We start from the raw sequence: 21,926 nt of genomic DNA, 5'->3' as shown, positions 1-21,926 counted from the left end.
TGGTGTGGCTTGCTTCTTGGTTTTTGATTGGTTCAACCCAAGCACAACTTGCATGAAGAAGATTTGAAGAAGATTCCCTCTTGATTCGTGGGCCCCATAGCCAACTAGCATGGAGGAGTTTAAGCTGCAAGATTTTAGGAAATCTTAATTGATGTAGTTTTGATTTTCATATTTCCTTGTAATAGTTAGGAAGATATTATCTAGTTAGTTTTTAATTTTAGTTTTTTTACTTTTAGAAAGTAGGAATTCTAATTTATTGGGTTTATATCTTTGTAAAAAGGAGGGATTTGATTTGATTTGATTGGTAATTAGTTTCCAAGTAGGATAATATCTAATTATAAGAGGATTCCTTTCCTTTCCATGCAAGGAAGGACCCAATTTTGTAATCAATTTAAAGTTTATAAATAAAGGAAGAAGGTTGATCTACAACCCATGATTGGATGAAGAAAAAAAGAGCTTTATACTGGAAAACAATGAGATGTAGTGCTATGAGAGATAGCTTGGGTGAGATGCCCTAGGGAAGAGAGAGATACTCAACCCAACCTATCCCCTTTCCCCATCTATCTTCTTCTTTCCCTTCTCCTTTTTTTTTTTTCATCTTTAATTTTTGTTACTAGTTTCCTGTGGCACCATCAAATCTGGATTTCTGGACAGCAAGTTTCTTAGAGATACCATCAGATACTGGAATATCGAACCTACTGTGGGGTTGGTTCTTACTTGGAACTGGTTCTACATTAGAGGGAGTATATGGATGGTTCCTTCCCGTCTTACTTGGTTAATCATCGGATCATCCATCAGACTAGTTGTGGCCACCTTAGAGTAAAATGGAGTGGTTGAACACAAGAATCGTCATCTACTTGAGGTTGCTCGCTCCTTGATGTTTGAGATGCCAGGCCCCTGCTCCCTATTTGAGTGAGGCTGTCATCATTGCTGCCTATCTCATCAATAGGATACCTTCACGTATACTTGGTTTTAAAAGTCCCATTGAGTTGTTTTTTGGGTGTTATACCTTTGTTGTTCCTCCTAAGGTATTTGGTTGTGTTTGCTTTGTTCCTAATCATCAGGTTCCGGGCAAGCTTGATCATCGTGGACTTTGGTGTATTTTTGTGGAGTATTCTCCCACTCAGAAGGGATATCGGTGCTATCATCCACCTTGTCGATGGCTCTTTATGTCTATGGATGTGATTTTTCATGAGATTGAGGCGTACTTTCCACCTCAGGGGGAGTTATCTGGTAATGAAGAGGTGATTCAGATTCCTACTTTTGATTATCCTTTCCTTACCATAGATGATGGTGCTACTCGAAAGAATATTAACAACAAGACTACTAATTCAGAGGCTCCCATTGATCCAACAATTATTGTTTAAGGGGAGCAAGAGGCTCCCATTCAGGGGGAGCAACAGATTCAACAAAAAACACAGGATGGTCTAGCGATACTGGTATTCTCAGGGGAACTGACGCTACCACTACTACTCCATCACTTCCTAATCTTGAGTCTTCTCTCCCAGGTATAACCTTTCCTCTTAATTTGATCAGTCTCTTGATGTTCTGATTGCTCATATAAAAGGTATTAGGACTTGTACCCAGTATCCTATTTCCGTTATGGTATCATACAATGCTCTTTCCCCATCATATCGTGCATTTGTATCTTCCTTGTCCTCTGTTTCTATTCCTAAAACCTGACAGGAGGTAAATGTAGAACCTAAGTGGAAGGTGACAATGAATGAGGAGATGAGAGCACTTCATAAGAATAGCACAGTGGATCTGGTTGTTCTTCCCCTACAAAAGCGACCAGTTGTCTGCAAATGGGTGTTCGTTGTCAAGCATAATGTTGATGGGACTGTGGATAGATATAAGGCAAGACTTGTGGCATAAGGCTTTACTCAAACTTATGGAATTGAGTACAAAAGACTTTTGCCCCTGTGACAAAAATGAATAATGTTTGAGTTTTCATCTATTGTGCAGTTAAGCAAGGATGGGAGTTACAACAACTAGATGTCTTGATGGTTTCAGTATGGGTTTCTTTGCCTCAGCTTGGGATATCATTAAAGAGGATTTAATTAAATCTGTTAAGAGCTTCTTTTTCAACCCTAGTCAGATCAAGGGTATCAGCCATACCTTTCTTTGCCTCATCCCCAAGAATGAGGAAGCTGACTAAATGAATGATTTTGGGTGGATCTCCCTATATAACCTCTTGTACAAGTTCATTGCCAATCGGTTAAAGAATGTCATTGACTCTCTGGTTAGTGACAACCAATCTGCCTTCATTATTGGAAGAAGCATTGGAGATAACATTCTTCTTTGTCACGAGATTGCTAGAGGATTTGACATGAAGACTCATCCCCCGGCTCTGCCCCTATGAAGATTGACATTCACAAGGCCTTTGATTCCTTGAGATGGGACTACATTATTTCAGTCTCAACAAGATGGGTTTCCCTCTTACTTTTACAAATTGGATCGTTCATTGTATTGGTTTCCCTAGATTCTCAGTTTTGGTCAATGGAAGCCCGGCAGGGTATTTCTCTTCTACAGGAATTAGGTCGGGATGCCCTTTATCCCCTTACATCTTCTGTCAGGCTATGGAAGTCTTTTCTAGAAGCTTGCAATCTGCCTCAGATTAGAATTTTATCACTGCCATCCCCAAGTGCAAGGCCATCAAGCTTACCTTGCTTTTGCTGATGATTTGATGATCTTCAAAGCTGATGGTTCCTCCTTAGACACTATTATGCATTATTGGGCCTCACTGCTACGATGTCCGGTCTTAGCATCAATCCCAGTAAATCTCTCATTTTCTTGTCTGGGATGGTGTTAAGATCTCTTTGCTTGAGAAAACTGGATTTGCTCTGGGATCTCTTCCGGTCAAGTATTTGGGTCTTCCTCTTATCCCTGTGAGACTCATGGGCCATCACTACACTCCTATGTTAGATCTCATCAGAAAGTGCCTCTAGTTGTGGAAAGGGAAGCTCTTATCCTTTGCAGGTTGCCTTGAGCTCATTCGATTAGTCCTCCAGGCTTCCTACATCTATTGATTTGGAATCTATAGGTTGCCCTAAAGCCACTATATCCAGGATGGAATCCTTGTTTGCTTTCTTCCTATGGAAAGGGTGTGAATCCCCTAGATTCCTGGGTCCTTTTAGTTGGGCTGCAATTTGTCTCCCCAAAGAAGAAGGGGGTCTGGGATTGAGATGCATCAAGAATGTCAACTTTGCAGGAACATTCAAGTTAATTTAGAAGGTGGCTACGATGAAGAAAAGCATTTGGGTTGATTGGGTGTATTCATATCTTTTCAGGCTGGATACTTATTGGTCAGTGAGCATTCCATCAGATGCCTCATGGATGTGGTGTAAGATCATTCCTTGAGACCCGTTCCAGAGTTATCTTCTCTCAGATTGGGGATGGATCCTCTACTAATCTCTGGCTTGACCCATGGCACCCCAAAGGGCTCCTCTCCCATGTTCTCAGAGCCAGAGGCATCTACAGTTTGGGGCTCCCAAAGCATGTTATGGTTGCTGCCATTATATCCTCTGTTTCTTAAGCCCCTTGCCCTTGCTTTTGATCAGATTGCTGAAATTTGGAACTCTACGCTTGCTCTCTTGAGTGTTGGCCTAAAGAGGCATGATACTATTCTTTGGAACCATGCCTCGGATGGGCTCTTCAGTGCAAAGTCTGCATGGGACTTTATCAGATCTCATGGGCCTCCCTCTCCCTGGCACAAGCTCATCTGGTTCAAGCATCGTATCCCTCAGCAAAGCTTCACGGCTTGGAGGGTTTACACGAAATGCCTACCCACGCAAGCTTTCCTCATCCAAAGAATTCGAGTCTCCCTATTATGCTCTCTATGTGGTTCAGAGCCTGAAGATATTGATCACCTCTTCTTTGCATGCCCTATGTCCTCTTCTCTATGGACATATGTTCTCTCCAAATGCTGGCCTGGTAGCAGAAGAATCCTTCATCTTCAAAGGGAGTGGATTTGGATGGAAATGACATTACAATGGAAGACCATATATGACCATGTGGGTAAGCTTGCTTTCTGTGCAACTATCAATCAAATTTAGATTGAGATAAATCATACGAAATGAACCTCCAACTCTCGGCCGCTCGGAAAGATATGGAGCTACATCTTCTTTGATGTTTCTTCCAATTGTTCCCCTTCCCTAAGAAATTGTCACATAGTTGCTTCCTGGGAGCTTCCAAGCTCTGTGATTAAGAACCATGATTCCCCATGAGGATTGTGTTCTTTTTGTTTTCTTTCTCTTCTCCCCCCTTTTGGGGTTGTATGCATTTTCTTCTCCTGTCGTAATGAATTATTTATTCACCAAAAAAAAAAAAAAAAAAAAAAGAAGAAGAAAGACTCAATTCTTGATTTGAAACATGAACTAGTCTCTAAACAACCCCAAAAGATAGCATAGGGTGCTGCACACCTTAAAAAAATAAGAAAGAAACCTCAAAGATGATCAGAGATGATTCAACCAATAATGTTTAAAGCCTTAAAGAGAGGAGAACAAGATCCCTGGAGGGCCAACAATACTTAAATATATTGCTTTGATTTGATACCTTGTAAAAAACATTAGGAGAAGAAGAAAAAGAGAAGAGGGAGGAAAAGAGAATCGATGGATGTGTATCCTATTAGGAGTTACTACTTATTGTTATAACTCCCACTTCATTCAATATATAATAACCTAGGGATAACAAAGGACATAACTGGAAGAAATAAACAGAAAAACAAAAGGCGACAAAACTGCGCCTCACCCATCTTGGTATTGTTGTTTTATGGTTTTCCTTGTTGGCAACCCGACCACGTGGTGGTGATGACGTGGCCAGTTTGGGTGACGTGGTTGGAAATGATTACGTGGCAACGTCTAGTGTCACCGATGAGATAACATAGCCACATTGTGTGCATGGAGTGGTTTGATTCATCCATGGTAGGTGGGGTGCGGGTTTCTGGATTAAAACTGACAAAATTGGCCTATTTACGCTCGGGGCATTTTCGGCAATGAAAATGACATTTTTGGAAGACCGTTTCTTCATGAAAAAGATAAATTGTAATTTATCTAGTCCAGTGCATCTGATTTTGTCGCATTTCGATACCATATGAAGAACTTATGGCATTTGTGACAGTCGAGGGCAATTTTGGCATTGAAGATGAATTTTTTAGAAGTTTTTTGCATGGAACGATACGACGAAAATCCGATCTTTCCAATGGTTCTGATTTCGTCTTGTTCCGATTCTATATGAGAAAGGTGCGTCATTGGAAAGGTCTAGGGGCATTTTGGTCTTTTTACATGGCTGAGTCAGATGATCGAGTCTTCTGGAAAGTTGTAGAGAGTCCAGTCATGGTTCCAACGCACTTCGTTTCGTCTCGATCGGAAATCGTATGAGAAAGTTACATGTGTTTCTGTGAAGCCGGTTCGAAAGTCCAAACCGGAAAATCCCAGTTTGCTCTTAATGTAGGGAGGATTTTTCGGAATTTATTTTTGAAATTTTAAGGCCTTTTGTGTAATTTCAATATCTTGAAGGTCTGATTGCTGGGGGTCTTTAAGCACTGAAATATATGGAGGTAGGGGCTTGATTGTAATAAAAAGGAGTAAAGGGTTGTAAAATGAATGGCTCAGATGAAGCCACGTAGGCCTTATTCCCATCCAAAGGTTCTGAGCGCTGAAGTGACCGACCATATGCCATCGTGAGATTATCCATTGGTTAGGTGCATAAATCTTGATGCGTTGGCGTTGCACCTGATCAAGTGTGCTATATTGTTTCGCATGTGCATAGAAGGTATCATAAAGATCCTGATCTCAAAGATCTTATGAGATCTGATTAAAGATGATCACGATGGATTCGGGTCCTACGGTCAAAAGTAATTAGTGCTTTATGAAAAAGCAGCCGACGTCACCATGTGATATGTCAGCACCAACCAATCCTAGCTCGACACCGCGTCTGACGATGTCAGCGCCTATGTCACGTTAACGTCATCTTTGACTTTGTGAGATTCAAATCCTATGGTTTAGATCTATTGTCCGTTGGTTTAATCCGATGGCTCATATTAAGAGATCTTTTAGATGAGATTTACAGTCAGATCTGCGCCTCTGTTGCGTGCTCCGCCAACGTAGCCTACGCCAACCTCTGAAGAATCCATTTTGAGTGTTCTGGTTGGCCCAACATCAAATGGCCATAACTTTCTAACCTTAACTCCAAATGAGTCCATCTAAGTTGTTATCTCTTCGTTTTTTCAAGCTCTACACAATGAAAGAAAAAAAATAGAGTTTTGAGTGAAGGAAGGCTACAGTTTTGGCAAGAGAAGTTTCCCTCTCTTTATTGGTCCTTGAATGAACATGAATACTTGATGATAATTGTTCTTAGGCAATTAAAGGAGGTAAAAGAGGTGGTTGAGGTGTGTTGATGATATATTAACTCAAAGCCAAAGAGGAAGAGAAGAAAGCAAGGATGTGTTTGCTTGTTGTTGCTTTGAAGAGCAAGAAGCCATGAAGAGAGAAGGTGTGAGCACCAAACTTGTTAGTACAAGTTTCCAGTCATCCCAGGCAAGCGGTTGTGAGATTCCCTAACCTTTGATTTATATTATATCCATGTATGTATGCTAGGGTTAGTTGTGGATGAATTATATACATGTTAGGTTAGTTGTGGATGAACTGTAAGCATGCTAGCTAGTTGTGGATGTATATGCTAGGCATGGTTTGACTGTAGGGCATTGATATGAGCCCAAATTGATTATATTCTTTATTGAGTGCTTAGTGGGTGCTAAGCACTGGGAGTGGGTGCTACACATTGTACCGGCAATGTGAGTGCCATCTCAGCTTCGGGTTGAGAAAATTGGGTGTGGGTGCAGTCAAAAGTAGTGTATTGGGTAGGTACGAAGCCTTTACGGGCACTACTTCGGAGACGTAGGCAAATTGCTGAACCTCGTAAAAACCCTGTGTTGGTGCGATTATTGTTTGTATTATATATATATTGAAGTATGTGGAATGCTGAATGGGTGTGCACACTTGGAAGTGCCTATAAGAGGTTGAGTGTGCTTATGACTGTGTGCAAACAGGGATAGGTACAGGTACAGGTACAGGTACAGGTACAAGTGTATCAGCAGGGTTTGCCGTGTAAGATATTGGACAGGTTTTGGGGATCGAAATTAGACTCATTGATTCACCCATCTCAGTGACTACCGGGTTACAACAATTGGTATCAGAGCGGATACTCAGTAACAGTTTGATCAACAACTGAGTGATCTAGAGGCAGTGGCAGTGACAGTATGGTAGGTGAAGGCTATTCAGGACATGTACCAAGGTTTGATGGATCTGATTTTATCTTGTGGAAGAGGAGAATGCAGTCGTACCTAGGTTCACTGGGCTATGATGTTTGGGCATAAGTTTTGATTGGGTACAAGGAACCTGAGGGAGGTCCGATTGACAATAAAGCCAAGAAGGCTTATTGTTATAATCAGAAGGCTGTGAATGCAATATTCTCAGCATTAGATAAGAGTGTGATGGCTAAGGTAATGGATTGTGACTCAGCCAAGGACATCTGGGGAAGACCTGAAGAGAATTTATGAAGGAGATGAAAAGATAAGGAAAGCAAAGCTTCAGACCTTTAAAGGCTAGTTTGAAAGTCTACTAATGCAAGAGGGAGAGAATATTGACACCTATATGACCAGGGTAAATGAAGTGGTCAACTCTATCAGGGGTCTGGGAGCTAATCTAGAGGATTCAATTGTTTGTCAAAAAATCCTGAGATCTTTGTTGCCCAAGTATGACTCCAAGGTGTCAACTATTGAAGAGGCAAAGGACCTAGACACTATCACTCTTGATCAAGTGCATGACACTTTCACAGCTCTTGAAATGAGATGGACAAAGAAGCAGCTTTCAAGGCAATGAAAAACTTGTAAATCAAGGAGAAGAAGAAGCAGCCTGTGGAGGATACTGATGAGAGTGAAGATGAGGTTATAGCTCATTTCACCAGAAAGTTGAACAGGGGAACAGGAAAATACAAGGACAAGTTGCCCTTCAAATGCTTCAACTGTGGAAGGGTTGGACATTTTGCAGCCAAGTGTCCTCACCAAGGAAAAATAGAAAGTGATGAAGATGAAAGTGAAAAGAAAAGTCATTTCAAGGGAAAGAAGAAGTTCTTTGCAAACAGATACAAGAATGGCAAGGACAAGAAGAAAAGTTTGGTTTCTAAGAAATGCAGTGACACATCTGATGAAGAGTCTGAAGAATCATCTAATGATGAAGATGATGATGCTATGTTCATGGTCTCAATAGATGCGGAAGAAAGCAAAGAAGATTCTTCTAGCAAGGAAGATTCTACAGAAGAAGAAGAGGAAACAACTGCCATTAGAGAGCTTAGAAGAGAAAGGAAGAAAGTAAAAGAGGTCACTCAAGACCTTAAGGGGCAAGAACAAATAGTTCTTGAGTTGAGAGATCAAGCCAATAAGTCAAGGAAGACCTTAGATGATCTTGAGTATCAACTCTCATAGAAAACCATTGATTGCAACACTCTTGAGTTAGAGAAAGTAGTTTTGAAAGCACAACTGGAGGAGCAAGATGGGATTCTTGCACAATTTGATGGTTATGCAGATGAGCTAGCCTTATTAAAGGCTAACGTTGAAGACTATGGGAGAATTGAGATTGAGAGAGAAGACTCAGAAAATGAAGATGTTGAAGATGACTCGACTCCAAAACAACATCCTAGCAGTAAGAAGTTTAATGACATCATCAATGCTCAAAGACCGGCTCACATCAAATTTGGGCTTGGATTTGTTAAGAAATCTTCCAAAAATACCAAGGCAAATGGTAAGGGAATAGTACATAATCGGATAATCCTATCAACGTCAATGACATGAATGCTCAAAGAGGGAAGACACATGTTGCTACTGCTGGCAATGTCAAGAGAGCAGTACAAAAAGATAGAGTGCAGACTGGTCCAATCAGAAGAGGGAATCCATCTATATTCCATAAGACTAACTATGCTAGACAACCACAATTGGCAAGGCCAAGCAGGAGAGCAGAGAACTATGGATACAGTCAAGGTCTTCAACAGAGACCTAGAGCATATGACAACTTCAGAGCTCCATACAGATGGCAGATGGATCCTGTGATGCAGATGCACACCTTTCAAGGTTATTGTTACAAATGCAACACTTTTGGACACAGGATTTCAGATTGCAAGTTCAACATTGGTCCAAGGAGTTATGTGGACAGAAATCCTTTTGCACCCCTTCTGGAGGATTTATTTGAATGTTACAGATGCAACAACCTTGGACATATTGTAAGAAATTGTAGAACTGTGTTTCCCTCACAAAGACAGGAGAACAGAGGTAAGCAGAGAGTTTTCAGAAACACAGAAGCTAATGAGATGGAGAGATAGTTTCCAAAACAGAAGAAAGCAAAGAAATCTCAATTTGTCAAGAAAGTCTGGGTTCAGAGAGAAAGAGTAGAAGATGAAGAAGATGCAGCAGCATTTGTTACTTAGAGAGCATTAAAGGCTCAAGGAGACTCTACTCCATGGATTCTTGATAGTGGTTGCTCAAGCCACATGATAGGAGATAAGGGAAGGTTTGAACAATTATAAGACTTTGAAGGTGGATCTGTGAAGTTTGGCAACAACAATGGTGCCAGACTTACAGGGAAGGGGTCCATAAGTTTGACTATAGGAAGGTGAAATCCCTTGATGTCTTGTATGTTGAAGGGCTCAAACACAATATTCTCAGCATCAATAAAATCATTGACAAAGGGCATGGAGTAACTGTCACTAGTAAAGGGTGTGAGATAAGAAGATCAAACAGTGGAACTTTTGGGAACCTGTTCACATTAACAGAGTTAGAGAAAGATTCTTGCATGGTCAGCAAAGATGTGAGAAAGGCCTATAGAGAAAGGAAAGAAAACCCTGAATGAACTCAGAGTTGTAGGAGAGAAGAGAAGAATAGCACAAAGAGGGGGAAAGGGGTCACACGTCTTGCACCATACCTGGTACTAAAACCTTCAATTCAATTCATCATTCAAAATATGCCTACTAAATTGGGTTACATGCCTTTATACAATAAATCAAAATTAAAACTTGCCTAATCAAAATCTAAAACTGAAATAACAACTACTTATTACTTCATAAATTCTAACTAATAAAATTAGAAACAAAATAAAAATAAAAATAAAATTGGTAACTCCCTAATAGACTAACAACTACCCTAAATAAAAGATTGCAAATATTTTCCAAATAAAATAAGATCTTAATGAATCCAAAAATCCAGTTGGACCCGGTTTATCTCGATTAAGATTGCCTGAAGGGTCAACCTGGTTCAACAACATCAATTCTGCATCAAGATGAGGAGACATGGTTAGCACAGAAGACTTGGGCATATTGGTTTCAAGAACCTTGCCAAGATTTCTTTGAAGAAGGCAGTGAGAGATGTTCTTGAGTTGAAGAAGCTCTCCAATCCTATATGTGCATCTTATCAGAAGGGAAAACAAACCAGAATCTCCTACAAGTCTAAGGAATACTATTCTAGTTCACCATTGGAATTGATTCACACAGACCTATGGGGTCCTATGAGGACACCTGGCACCTTAGGAGAGAGATACATCATGTTGTTTGTTGATGATCATTCAAGAATGGTGTGGGTGATGTTCTTGAAACACAAGTCAGAGGCTTTAGAAAGATTTAAAATCTTTAAAAATCAAGTTGAGAATCAGACAGGAAAGAAGCTAAAGTGTCTGAGATCTGACAGAGGAGGTGAGTACAGTTGGGATGATTTTGAAGAATACTGTTATGAGCATGGTATCAGGAAACAAACTTCAGCTCCAAGAATACCCCAACAGAATGGTGTTGCAGAGAGAAAGAATACAACAGTGCAGGACATGACTAGAACAATGTTGGCAGAGAATGACATGGGCAAGAAGTTCTGGAAGGAGGCAGTTTTGACTGCAGTATACATCCATAACAGATGTATGTTGAGACCTCATGAAGGCAAGACTCAATGTGAAATCTAGTTTAGTAGAAGGGCTAAAGCAAGACACTTCAAGGTCTTTGGTAGCAACTGTTACATCAAGAACACAAACCAAGATTTGGGCAAGTTTGATGATAGGGCTGATGAGAGTATATTTCTAGGCTATTCTACTTCAAGTAAGGCCTATAGATGCTACAACAACAGACTTAGAAAAATTGTAGAGAGTGCTGATGTCACAGTTGATGAAAAAAGGGAAATTCCTTTTGGCTTAGGAAATGAACTTCCAGAATTTGAAGATCTTGATGATGAGAATGACCTGGTTGATAGTAGACCCAAAAGCAAAGATAAGGTTGATGTTGAACAGGCTGGGGTAGATTCAGATGAGCAGAGGAGACACAACAGAGTTGATCAACAAGGAACAGATGAGTTAATCATTAGTGACCCCACTATAGGTGTTTAGACTAGAAGAATGAAGACCAACACCTACTCTCTTCTTTCGAAGATTGAACCAAAAACTGCTGATGAGGCAACCAATGATGAGAGTTGGATGAAGGCCATGAATGAAGAACTTGATCAGATAGAGAGGAATCACACTTGGGATCTAGTCCCTAGGCCAGTTGACAAGAATGTGATTGGTACCAAATGGGTCTTCAGAAATAAACTCAATGAAGATGATCAAGTGGTGAGGAACAAAGTAAGACTTGTATGCAAGGGGTATGCTTAAGTGGAAGGCATTGAATATGAGTAAAATTTTGCTCCAGTGGCAAGGCTTGAGGCTATCAGAATGTTCTTGGCTTTGTCAGTGTACAAGGGGTTTAAGGTCTATCAGATGGATGTCAAATCAGTTTTTTTAAATGGAAACTTGGAAGAGGAGGTTTATATAAAGCATCTTGATGGGTTTCAGCTGAGTGAGGACCCCACTCTTGTTTGCAGATTGAAGAAGGCCTTGTATGGTTTGAAACAAGCTCCAAGGGCATAATACTCTAGATTGGACTCTTGTGCAAGTTGGGTTTCAAGAAAAGCTTAGTGGACATTGGACAATAATCTCTACATTAGAACTAAAGAAAGCAGTCAGCTTGTGGTGGTTGTGTATGTAGATGACATCATCTTTGGGAGTCACATAGATGAGTTGTGCAGAGATTTTGCAATAAGGATGCAAGATGAGTTTGAGATGTCCATGTTGGGTGAATTGTCATTCTTTTTGGGTTTGCAAATCAGTCAGAAGAAGGAAGGTATCTTCATATCTCAATCCAAGTATGTGAGGGAGATGTTGAAGAGATTCACCATGGAGGATTGCAAGCCAGTTAGTACACCTATGATGACTGGGTGTAAGTTGAGCAAGGAAGATGACTCTCCATCGGTTGACCGCCCGTCGTATAGGTCAATGATTGGTAGCCTATTATATCTGACAGCTAGTAAGCCTGACATCTTACAAGCTGTGTACATGGTAGCCAGATTCCAAACAGGACTAAAGGAGACACATGTGGCAGCAGTGAAGAGAATTTTCAAATATCTGAAGGGGACTAGTGAGTTTGGGTTATGGTATCCGAAAGTCAAGAGCTTCAGTTTGTCAGCTTTTTAAGATGCAGATTGGGCTGGATGTGTGGATGACTGGAAGAGCACCAGTGGTGGTGCATTCTATTTGGGGAGCAGCTTGGTGGCATGGCACAGTAAGAAGCAAGAGTCAGTCTCTCTTTCAACTATAGAGGCAGAGTACATTGCAGCTACATCTTGTTGTACACAAGTGTTGTGGATGAAGCAGATGTTGGAGGATCTGAGTGTGAAGGTTGAGTAGGCAGTGCCACTGTATTGTGACAATACAAGTGCTATCAACATTTCCAAGAATCCGGTGATGCATTCTAGAACGAAGCACATTGCCGTCCGGTATCATTTCTTGAGAGACAAGGTGATAGAAGGTGAAGTAAGGATGGAGTTTGTTTCCACAACAGAGTAAGTGGCTGATATCTTTACTAAACCACTTTCCAAAGATCAGTTTGAGTTTCTCAGACAGAAACTGGGGAGTGGTGGTTCTTCCCAAGCACTAGGGGTATTGGGAGAGGGGGAGCAAGTTGCTTGATGCTGCTACCCCCATTTTGGACTCAGGGGGAGTCCATTGGTTCCACCATTTATACTTGTTGTCAAATGGGGAGAGAGTTACTCATTGGAGCTTTGGAGTGTATTGGTGATGAGGTGGTTGCCAACAACTCCAAAGGGGGAGATCGTTGTTTTATGGTTGTCCTTGTTGGCAACCTGGCCACGTGGCGGTGATGACGTGGCCAGTTTGGGTGACGTGGTTGGAAATGATGACATGGCAACGTCCTGTGTCACCGATGAGATAACATAGCCACATTGTGTGCATGGAGTGGTTTGATTCATCCATGGTAGGTGGTGCAGGTTTCTGGGTCAAAACTAGTAAAATTGGCCTATTTACGCTCGGGGGCATTTTTGGTAGTGAAAATGACATTTTTGGAAGACCGTTTCTTCATGAAAAAGATAAATTGTAATTTATCTAGTCCAGTGCATCTGATTTCGTCGCATTCCAATACCGTATGAAGAATTTACGACATTTTTGGCAGTCGAGGGCAGTTTCGGCATTGAAGATAATTTTTTTGGAAAAAGTTTTCTGCATATAACGATACGACAAAAATCTGATATTTCCAATGGTTCTGATTTTGTCTCGTTCCGATTTTGTATGAGAAAGATGCGTCATTTGAAAGGCCTAGGGGCATTTTGGTCTTTTTACATGGCTAAGTCAGATGATCAGGCCTTCTGAAAGTTGTAGAGAGTCCAATCGTGGTTCCAACGCACTTCGTTTCTTCTCGATCGGAAATTGTATGAGAAAGTTACATGTGTTTTTGTGGAGCCGGTTCGAAAATCCAAACCGGAAAATCCCAGTTTGCTCTCGGTGTAGGGAGGATTTTTCAGAATTTATTTTTGAAATTTTAAGGGCTTTTGTGTAATTTCAATATCTTAAAGGTCTGAGTTGCTGGGGGTCTTTAAGCACTGAAATATATGGAGGCAGGGGCTTGATTGTAATAAAAAGCAGTAAAGGGTTGTAAAATGAATGGCTCAGATGAAGCCACGTAGGCCTTATTCCCATCCAAAGGTTACTGAGCCTGGGTGCTGAAGTGACTGACTAGATGCCATCATGAGATCATCCATTGGTTAGGTGCATAAGTCTTGATGCTCTGGCGCTGCACCTGATCAAGTGTGCTATAGTGTTTCGCATGTGCATAGAAGGTATCATGGAGATCCTGATCTCAAAGATCTCATGAGATCTGATTGTAGATGATCATGATGGATTTGGGTCCTACGGTCAAAAGCAATTAATGCTTTATGAAAAAACAACCGACATCACCATGTGATATGTCAGCACTGACCAATCCTAGCTCGACAACGTGTCTGACGATGTCAGCGCCTGTGTCACGTTGACGTCATCTTTGACTTTGTGAGATTCAAATCCTATGGTTTAGATCTATTGTTCGTTGGTTTAATCGGACGGCTTATATTAAGAGATCTTTTAGGTGCGATCTATGGTCTGATCTGCTCCTCTGTTGCGCGCTCCTCCAGCATAGCCTACGCCAACCTCCGAAGATTCCATTTTGAGTGTTCTGGTTAGCCCAACATCAAATGGCCATAAATTTCTAACCCTAACTCCAAATGAGTCCATCTAAATTGCTATCTCTTCGTTTTTTCAAGCTCTACACAATGAAAGAAAAAAAAAATGAGTTTTGAGTGAAGGAAGGCTGCGGTTTTGGTAAGAGAAGCTTCCCCCTCTTTGTTGGTCCTTGAATGAACATGAATACTTGATGATAATTGTTCTTAGGCTATTAAAGGAGGTAAAAGAGGTGGTTGAGGTGTGTTAATATTTTAACTTAAAGCCAAAGAGGAAGAGAAGAAAGCAAGGATGTGTTTACTTGTTGCTTTGAAGAGCAAGAAGCCATGGAGAGAGAAGGTGTGAGCACCAAACTTGTTAGTACAAGTTTCCAGTCATCCCAGGCAAGCGGTTGTGAGATTCCCTAACCTTTGATTTATATTATTTGCATGTATGTATGCTAGGGTTTGTTGTGCATGAATTGTATACATGCTAGGTTAGTTGTGGATGAACTATAAGCATGCTAGCTAATTGTGGATGTATATACTAGGCAGGGTTTGACTGTAGGGCATTGATATAATTTCAAATTGATGATATTCTTTATTGAGTGCTTAGTGGGTGCTAAGCACTGGGAGTGGGTGCTCCTGTGTATTGGGTGCTACACATTATACAGGCATTGCGAGTGCCATCTCAGCTTCGGCTTGAGAAAATTTGGTGTGGGTGCTCCCGACTGTGGGTGCAGTCAAAAGTAGTGTATTGACTAGGTATGAAGCCTTTATGAGCACTACTCTTGGGACGTAGGCAAATTGCCAAGCCTCGTAAAAGCCCTGTGTTGTGGGTGCGATTATTGTTTGCATTATATATATTGAAGTACGTGGAATGCCGAATGGGTGTGTATACTTGGAAGTGCCTATGAGAGGCTGAGTGTGCATATGACTATGTGCAAACAGGGACAGGTACAGGCACAAGTGTATCTGGGTTTGCCATGTCAGATATCGGATAGGTTTTGGGGATCGAAATTAGACTCACTGATTCATCCCCCTCTCAGTGATTGCCGGGTTACAACAATTGATATTAGCGCTAATACTGAGATCTGTATACAATAAGCATCTGAGTGAGCTGGATTTTGAGTTTTTGATATCGACTTATTTTTCAACTAACTAAAGTTTCCTTTTCATGTAGTGGTGAGCATGTCACACCCCACCTTCACTTACTTGAAAGCGCGTGACTTGGACACAGTTCCTAACCAAATAATCCTTCCAGGATCATCGATGCAGTACTTTAATGTCACAATTAAATGAAAAGAACTAAAATCCATTAAAATTTAAGAGACAGGACATGTAAATACAACTAGTGATCTTCTACTGATAAGTGGTATAATTACACAAAAGTGTGTACACTGTCACGACATACCATACATAACTAACCACTGTCTTACATCATCTATGTACACAAAAAGAAAAAAAAGTAATGATGTGTATCATCCTCAAGGTGCCCCATAAGCACAATCCTGGTCATACTCCACTCTCTTCTACTCGCTGCTCCTCGCCCAACAAAGCTAGTCGTCTCCACACAAGCAACTGACTGAGTACTTGCGTTACCATTTTAAAAGGCACACAACAAATGGTGTGAGCTTTCACAAAGCTCAGTGAGGGATGGAACAGGCAAGTAAACGCATCCAAATATGATGCAGGAGATGAAATCAACATAAATTAAATGATGCAATATGGTTCTAGTTATTAACATACAATCCTAATATCAATCTAAGTCTAAATATGGTCTTAGTGCTATTGCAACTTAGGTGGTATCCCTGGTCCTAAAATTCGCCATTGGTCATCTAGCGAGACAAGCTAGTTGTGGGTCAGAAGCATATTGTTCCCTACATGTGCACTTTGGTTGCCCGGCAATCGGCCACACCAATAATGTCTTCCTTCAGCAACAATCACATCGAACATTGGATGTGGATCGTCAGACCTACACATGTGGGATTTGCCAATACCTTTCCTTTACTGGCTAGGGTTGTAGCACCCAAGTTGTTTGTCCTCGCCATATGCAATCTACTATGGTGCACAAGACGTCAATACAACATTAAAATCATAAATGGGAATGCAGTGTCAGAACCACCCTCGGCCACTCCGCTTTCCACCACAACCACAACACACACACACATATTGTACACACACACACTTCAATCACACACTTCATAAATATAGTATAATAAGTAACAATAAATAAATGCTAGCTACATGTTCATGTGTGACACCTAAGAATACGGTAAGTGTACCAAATTTGCCTAGGAGATCGGTGAGGTGTCCCATCAAGAATATGGCAAGTACCAGGGTGTTTGGGAGATCAGTGAGGGTGTTCAAACTTTAGTCCCACATCGCCTAGGGGGAGTTTGTTGAGCTGGTTGATAACCTCTAGCCCCTTAACATGGCACAACGCATTTTAAAGCTTAGAGGCCCATGGGCCAAAAAGGACAATATTGTGCTAGGTTGATGGGGCCGGGCGTTACAGATGCTATCAGAGTGGATCCCGACAATGTGTGGAGCCATAGCAGGGACGCTGTGCCCAAAGGGGGGAAGAATGCGACATCCGAGAATACAACAAGTGTATTGAACTCGCTTGGGATATCGGTGAGGGTGTGCAAAGTTTTAGTCCCACATTGCCTAGGGGGAGTTTGCTGAGCTAGTTGATAACATCTAGCCTCCTTGACATGGCACAATGCATTTTAAAGCCTTGAGGCCCATGGGCCAAAGAGGACAATATTGTGCCAAGGTTAATGGGGCCGGGGCATTACATCATGCATCAGAAGTAAATATTTGAAACACTTCGCAAAATGAAACAAACACCCACTCACCTCTCGTCTTGACGAGGTGTATCCTATCGATGATCCTTTGTCGCGAAGCCTCACCGCTTGACGGTTCTATTTAGTTGAACAAAAGATGTTTTAGGTCAGAGGTTGAGTATTGAATTGGCCTTCCTATAGGTCAAGTGACCGCCCAAAAATTAGGTCAAAATATGTTGTTCAGAAGGCTCACCATTTGATGGTCACTGGCTGGAGGTGACCAACCGGTGGCTGACTGGTGGATGAAACAGAAGCTTTTGGTTCTGCCGAATGTCCACCGGTTGATGCTCACCCACTGGTGGGCGTTGACCGGTGAAGTCAATTTAGTGGGGTTTCTGCCTGTATCCTCATATCTGAATCCTTAGGCCATTTTCAGTGTCTACCGTCATCTGTAATTCCCACTCTATAGTGGTGATCTTACCATCACCCTAATTTTGCCCAATTAAAGTTGTTTGCATACTACGGTTGATGATCCATGCATGATCTGCATGTATGCACCCTAGGTAGCTTGGATATTACATGATTATCACCTTGATTGCATGAATTATAGTAGGGTTGTCCTATAATTCTAGTTACGGGTTTGGTGGCATAAATTGGGTATTGAGATGGGGATCATCACTTAATTAGTTCCCAAACCCAAATATGAGCCTTCAATTACTCTAATTTTAGGTTCACTAACTAGTTCCCTTATTAATTAAAGCGAGAGAGAGAGAGCAAGAGAGAGAGAGAGAGCACATAAACCCTAGATTGCTTGGGGTTAATTGAGCTAATAGTTTTCATGTGGAGAGAGAGTGTGTAAGAGAAAGATATGTTCACTCACCTCTCAAGGTATTGTGTGAGTGACAAAGTGGTAGCTCCCCTCCCTTAGTTCAATTCTTCCTTATCTCCCTTCTTCACTTTTCTCTTCTTCTCCTTCCTTCACAATTGTTGGTTGTGAAATAAATGAGCAAGTTACTCTTTATATAGGTAACTAGTTTCAGCGAGGCATGTTTGGTGAATTAATGGGATCCCCATTTACCGATTTAATTCCCTAGTTGGCACAAGTGGGCCCACTTCCAAGTGAGTTACTGTATTAATCCAACCAATCATAAGTTGTATGGACAATGGAGGTGCTCAGGAGTGCACGGCTACGAAGACTTGGGCCACACGGGTGAATAACCCATACTGTCAAACTATTCCCACCAGTGGATGCTCACCGGTTGGTGGTGGTATCGACGGGTGAGGGCCAAAAGTGTCCATTTCTGTTGGGACTTCCCCAATATACTGAACTTCTGATGGGGCTTGCATAAGTCTGTATGCAAGGTCTATGGGTATTTCACTGCCTATGTTTGGGTGAATCTGTTCGATGGCAAAAGACTTACCCTGATTTGCTCGGTGGTCTGTAACCTTTCCAGTTGTTCTGGCATGAATAACATTTGCAGGTGGGGTCATTTCTTCCCTCGTGGCAGAAAACTCTGCTACCTAGTAGTCCTTGACACTGTCCACATCCTGTGGTTCATCTGTGGTCAACAATACAAGATAGGCTAGGGCTCGTGTATAACAAAGCATGCTTTCATGTTAAAACTGAGGTTTATTTTATTCTTTTAATGAAGTAACTGATGTTGTTATAGACTTGTTCAAAGGATCAGAGATTTTGTAAATGGAAGGTTCTGAGTTTTTTGTTTTTTCCCTGAGTTTGCTAAATCCGCGCACTCTAGAAGACAGATCAATCATTTACCAACTTCCAATCTTGGCTTGTTTTATGATTTAAAATATATTTAAAGAAAAAAAAAACCATGATTATTCTTTCGGCTTTTGCAGTTCCAAAGAGGAAGAGGCCAAGAACTGTAGAATTGGAAGATGGTGACAACTCCACGACGACGGTGTGCTCTTCAAAGCCATCTGTATGCAGCAGCATTAGACATAATTCAAACAGTTCAGTTCTTGCTTCTTCACCCAAAACTGAAGCAAACAAGATTTCCCCAGTTGCAAAAGCAGAGGTTTTATCCCCGAAGTCAAATAAAAATATCATATCAAATGAAGGGACTGCTTCCAAACCAGAAAATTTCTTGCCAATTTCTTCACATTCACCAACTTCTCTTCCAAAAGACCTTTCGTTGGTGGAGGAGAAACCAATTACTAAAAGTTCTTTAAATACAAAGACTTCAATATCATTGGAAACGAACATTCAAACCACTCATACTCCAAGAGTGGAGGAGGCTGGAACTTTAGAAGTCGGCTTGCAAGTATCTACTGATGTTGTGGAGAAAGAATCAAGCCCAACAGGCGAAGATACAGCAGCTTCATTGATATCAGATTTTAAACCAGAGACTCCTAATATGTAGGATATCAAGAAGAAATTATTTGATGTTTACAGCTTATGGTTTCTTATTTGGTGTAATGTTTAATGACTTATGTTATTTGTTTTCTTTCTCTTTCTTTTTCCAGTATGTCACCAGGTTCTGCAGCTGTTGAGGGTACCAAGGTGGTGAAATTTGAAATTCATCTGATGGTGAGCACCTGTGGCATTTCACCATGTGATACTTTATTTTTCTTGATACTTGATCCCCTATTTAGCTAATTTCCTTGCAGGCTCTCCCAAAAGATGATGATGATGATGATGATGCAGAAGGTACAGATGCTCAGGTATCATACAACAATACCGTGAGTAACCTTTCCCTTGCATTATGATACTCATTATTTGAACATTTCATGTTTGAGTTGAATTTTTTCAAGCTTACTTCACTCTGTAGACTTTGATAATCCATGCATTCTGTGTTCTGCTACTTGCTTTTTGGACTCCCCAGTAAACAGATTTGTCTGCAAATCTCATGTAGGAGGGTCCTAGAAGGTCCTAGAACAGGCTAGCAACTGGAAGGGTGCAAGATGGAAGGTTCGAAGGTGCAGCAATATGGTGTTTTATGGTTCTGGGGCAACTTAGGTAGGTTTTAGAGAATGGTTTTAGGGTTTCCTAAGTATTCTTCCTTCCTTCCTCCCACTCTGTATATTTATTTTTGAAAACTATAGATATGCTAAATCCTGAAGGCTCTATAAGAACTAAGGAAGTAGATAAAAGGTATTGGTTGAGGTTGTGAGATGATGCACAAAAGGTTAAGAATTGGCAGAAGATATGGTCCTTGCAGAGGGATGACTAAACAGGATTTTATGCAGCAGAAGATATCAAGTGGTTAGAATAGGCTTTACTGGGTTGTATTTGCACCATGTAATGGACTGGTCTGGCTTCAAAGAAAAGAGAACTGCAATAAAATAGGAAAATGAAGTGAGGAATAATGAGAGATGCCTATGTTTATTTAACACACTTCTTTTTGGTTATTGGTATACAATTAGAATGAACCCAAAAAGGGGGGGGGGGTGGGAGTCAGGAAATGAGAGCAGATACAAAACGTTAAAAAGTACTAAATGCATCACCCTACTCCATCCCTCTCACAATGCAATCGTACCTCTGAAAGACCATACTTCCCTTGTATACTTTCCGATATTAGTGATTTTGAACGCACTGCCCTATTCTCGTTTCACTCACGCTTCAAACCTGATTAAAGCTGAGATGGTATGAAAAAATATATTTTATATCGATCCTTCCAATGCACATGAAAATTGTCCATTGCAATACCTTAGGAGTTTTCACCTAATACATTTATTCATGGAAACAATAGGTAAGAAGATGTTGAAGGATTTAAAGGAACTAGGGTAGTCCATAAAAATATTAGTTGAGGCTGTGAAAATATAGTTGTCAAGGTGGCTAGGAGACCCAAGGCGGTCTAGGCACCACAATTGTCAAGCGTAGGTATCTAGGCTCTTTCTTGGTCCAAGGTGACAACACGAGCTTATGTTGATTTATAGTGCCCACCTCAGAGAGGAAACTGAAGTAATGAGGAACCAATTTGGTTTTATGCCAGGGAAAGCTATTTACCTCTTAAGGAGGCTTGTGGAAGTATTTAGAACTCTAAAAAAGGGCCTCCATATTGTCTTTATTGACTTAGAGAAAACCTATGACAGAGTACCTAGAGAGCTCAATTGGCATCTCCTAGGGAAGAGAAGGGGCTCAATTAACTATGTGGATATAATTAATGACATGTATGAGGGAGTGGTGACAAGTGTCAAAACGGCAGATAGCCAAAGTACCGAATTCCCAATTATGATTAGGTTACACCAAGAATTAGATATAAGCCCTTATTTGTTTGCGCTCATCATGGATGATCTGACCAAGCACATCCAAGATTAGGTCCTGTGGAGGGGCACCTAGGTAACAAAGCGCCCACTAGGCAACCTAGATATTCAGTATATCACTATATATAAAGTACCCTTAATAATTTTATAAAAATATCCTTATATGCAACATAGAAGACATATCAATCCAATATGATGTAATTGTGATAGTATTGACCTAATATAAAAAAACCCAACATATAATGAACAAAGCAACAACAACAACCACCATAACCTTATCCCAACTAGTAGGGTCAGCTATGTGGATCCGATATATATAAGAATAAAAAGTACCAAAAGGAAGTAAAAGGAAGTAAAAGGAGGCAAAA

At 40.9% G+C, this 21,926-nt stretch overlaps 1 protein-coding gene across 7 annotated transcripts in view; it reads left to right on the top strand.

The window, feature by feature from the left end:
- Positions 1-21,926, top strand: part of LOC122062303 (protein TIME FOR COFFEE-like) — a 71,398-nt gene that overhangs the window by 9,688 nt on the left and 39,784 nt on the right. For 5 of the 7 annotated variants that reach the window (XM_042625903.1, XM_042625904.1, XM_042625907.1 and 2 more), the window contains exons 6-8: positions 19,192-19,711; positions 19,819-19,882; positions 19,963-20,034. In XM_042625903.1, the coding sequence (XP_042481837.1) occupies positions 19,192-19,711; positions 19,819-19,882; positions 19,963-20,034 (656 nt within the window). The remainder of the gene's footprint in view (positions 1-19,191; positions 19,712-19,818; positions 19,883-19,962; positions 20,035-21,926) is intronic. The other 2 variants (XM_042625906.1, XM_042625905.1) reach the window with 1 other exon arrangement.

Source organism: Macadamia integrifolia, unplaced genomic scaffold (genome assembly GCF_013358625.1).
Source record: "Macadamia integrifolia cultivar HAES 741 unplaced genomic scaffold, SCU_Mint_v3 scaffold100, whole genome shotgun sequence".
NCBI classification, from domain to species: Eukaryota; Viridiplantae; Streptophyta; class Magnoliopsida; order Proteales; family Proteaceae; genus Macadamia; species Macadamia integrifolia.
The sequence above is the reverse complement of the archived record's forward strand: the minus strand, read 5'-3'. Positions and strand labels throughout refer to the sequence as shown.